At 43.1% G+C, this 2958-nt stretch overlaps 1 protein-coding gene across 1 annotated transcript in view; it reads left to right on the top strand.

The window, feature by feature from the left end:
• Positions 1–347: 347 nt before the first annotated feature.
• The window catches only part of LOC105002976 (metalloendopeptidase homolog PEX-like), a gene marked incomplete at its 5' end in the record, with an annotated part of 38491 nt that continues 35880 nt past the window's right edge, over positions 348–2958 (top strand). Inside the window, 2 exons of the mRNA XM_010859839.1 lie at positions 348–463; positions 993–1051. Of these exons, the coding sequence (XP_010858141.1) occupies positions 348–463; positions 993–1051 (175 nt within the window). The remainder of the gene's footprint in view (positions 464–992; positions 1052–2958) is intronic.

Genomic DNA, 2958 nt, shown 5'->3' with positions numbered 1-2958 from the left:
TGGTTTTGTACAGCCCAGAAGCTAAGAATGATGTTTAGAGGTAAATGTTCATAGTCAGTTTGATGGGAGGAAGCACTAACTTTGAACTTCAAAGCGTAATGTTCTCCTGCCACTGAAGAATTTTGTTCCTCTCATTAATAGGCCCATATTACCAAAAATTATACTCGATTATTATATTTTGACTTTCATCAATAAAACTTGATAGAAAATTTTCTCTCACTCTAGAAGAACCTACATATCCTTGATTTTGCCTCTAGGTCCAGGAAATGCCTAAAAGTTTACGATCTGTTTACACAGAAAATTTGCTGAGTCCGATCTGAGTAACCTCCTGTGCATTTAAAATGCAGTGTAGACTCTTCATCGCTGGAAGGCATTCCCAAGAGCGCTTAGTGCAGTACCTTAGTGTTATAGAGACACTGAACCAGGAAGATAGGCGACTTGTGCACCACAACCTGGCTAATTGGTGACAGGGCCCGGATGAGCCATTAGAACCTTTGGTGCTTAAATCAGTAAATGTTCTATGGGAGCCGGCAGACCTTTTGGGTAGCATGGTTTTGCTTTATTATCTCTCTTTACATGGACTTCTATGTTGTCACCTGTCTCAAGCCTTTAATGGCCAAGTCAACCTACAAAACTCAGCTGTCCCATGGCCCCATTGAACAGGGCCTGCTAAACATCAGTGTGTTGCTCTGTTTCCATCTGTGGGTGGATCTCTGTAGATTTGAGAATTTTTCATTAAAGTTGTTTCAGAAGCCCTGGTACCCCTTTCCATTTTCAGTAATGGTGAATAACCAGATATGTTCGGTTTAGGATGAGATTATTCATAGAGCAGAGCAATAGCCCTTAACTGAGGTGGTAATTTCCCCACATGTTCTATTTCCCCATTGTTCCCTGGTTATTTGCTAATAAATTGTGCCAGCTTGTATGTGTTTCACTGCACTCCTGCCTGGATAATGGTGATCACGTGGTGATGTTTGTTTCTCTTTCTACAGGTGGTTTACAAATCCAACGACTGTCAATGCCTTCTACAGTGCATCCACCAACCAGATCCGTGAGTGCTGGCTCCTTGTCTCCTTAACGTGCTCCAAAATGGGCAGAACTGTGATTTAAGAGCAGGGCATTCTTTATTTCCCCCTAGAAGTGACCAGGCATGTTGGTGAAGAAAGTTTGTTTCCCTGCCTCTATGTCCGGCTTTCCTCATTTTCTTTACCTTTTAAGCTTTTTTTTCGAGAGCTTTATATAACTAAGTGTTAGTTGCTCAGTCGTGTTCAACTCTTTGTGACACAATGGACTGTAGCCCACCAGGCTCCTCTGTCCATGGAATTCTCCAGGCAAGAATACTGGAGTGAATTGCCATGCCCTCCTCCAGGGGATCTTCCCAACCTAAGGATCCAACCCAGGTCTCCAGCATTGCAGGCAGGTTCTTTACCATCTGAGCCACCAGGGAAGCCCAAGCTTTATATAACCATTAAGTTAAAAAAAAGAGAACAACTACAATATATAAAACTGCAGTGATGTTGGCCATGAAAAAGGGACAAGCTTCCACTTTTCTGTCATGATGGTCTTACTGATGTTTGTTTTCTTTCTAGGACTGATGGGAAAAACAAGTAGGTAACTGGGCAGATTTTAGAAGCTGTTAAGAAAAGCTTTGAAATGCTCTAAATAATCCTCGGATGTAAAGTCTTGAGTTTCTTTTATTTACATGTACTAGTACATGGGCTTCCCAGGTATCCTAGTAGTAAAGAATCCACCTGCCAATGTAGATGTGGGTTTGATCCCTGGGGTGGGAAGATCCCTGGAGAAGGAAATGGTAACCCACTCTAGTATTCTTGTCTGGGAAATCCTATGGAAAGAGGAGCCTAGCAGGCTACAGTACATGTGGTCCCAAAGAGTCAGACACAACTGAGCGACTAAACAACAGCAACAAATTAGGTACCTAATTATAAATACCATGATAAGTTAAAAACATTATTAAGGATCATATTGCCACAAATAAAAAAATCTGATAGCACCAAGTATTGATGACAGAGATGCATGGTGCTAGTGGAAATGTAAATTGGTTCACCCACCTTGCTGCACAATTGGGCAACACCTGGAAAAGTCAGAGATGGATGTATATGTCCTTGAATGTCATTTAAGCTCTTGACATGTGCCCGAATGCTGTCACTCAAAGTGTGGTCCAGTGATTATCAGCAACAGAGCCCAAGGTGGAACTTGTTAGAAATGCAAATTCGGCCCCACTTTAGACCTATTGTTCATAAACCCTGGATATCGGGCCCAGAAATCTGTTTTATTAAGCCCTCCAGGTGAGGCTAACATACCTGGGGAAGCAGTGCCCTAGAGAAGTCTCACATGGGGAGGCCCACATGAGAATGCTCATAGCAGTGTTCCTTATGATAGCACCTAGAGGGGAATAACTTACCTGGCGCACCAAAAGAAAATGAATGAAATGTGTCATGTTCACACAAGGGCATGCCGTGCAGCAGTGCACAATGAGTGACCAGAGTGATGTGGATGAAGTTCACAAGTAATAGGCTGTGTGTGTGTGTGAAAAAACAACTTGGGAGAGTACATGGAGGAAGACATCATAAAAAAAGAGTTGAAAAGCATGCAGAACAGTTCTATATATTGTCCACAGGTCCGTCCATGTGTAGTAAAAGTATGAAGACACTGACAGAAAATGACAGACACCGAGTGCAAGGTGGCAGTGAGCTGTTGTGGGAGGGCAGGCTATTCCCGCTGATGCCCTTGCTGGTTTTTCACCCACCTTGCACCTCTTCTGGTCTCCACATGCCCTCGCTTGTATGGTGTGTACGTTGAATCCTGTGATTTTAAGTGCACATCTAATCCCATGGTTTTAAGCCTGTCTCTTTGCTGTTTGGTGAATGCAGGTGATGGAATTTATGAGGACTTGCTACCCTTGGCCCGCCCCTATTGTTTCCCCCCAGATCCCTCTAA

The sequence above is a fragment of the Bison bison genome, unplaced genomic scaffold, assembly GCF_000754665.1.
Source record: "Bison bison bison isolate TAMUID 2011002044 unplaced genomic scaffold, Bison_UMD1.0 scf7180017856906, whole genome shotgun sequence".
NCBI classification, from domain to species: domain Eukaryota; kingdom Metazoa; phylum Chordata; class Mammalia; order Artiodactyla; family Bovidae; genus Bison; species Bison bison.
Note: the sequence above shows the minus strand (reverse complement) of the source record. Positions and strands in the feature narration are given on the sequence as shown.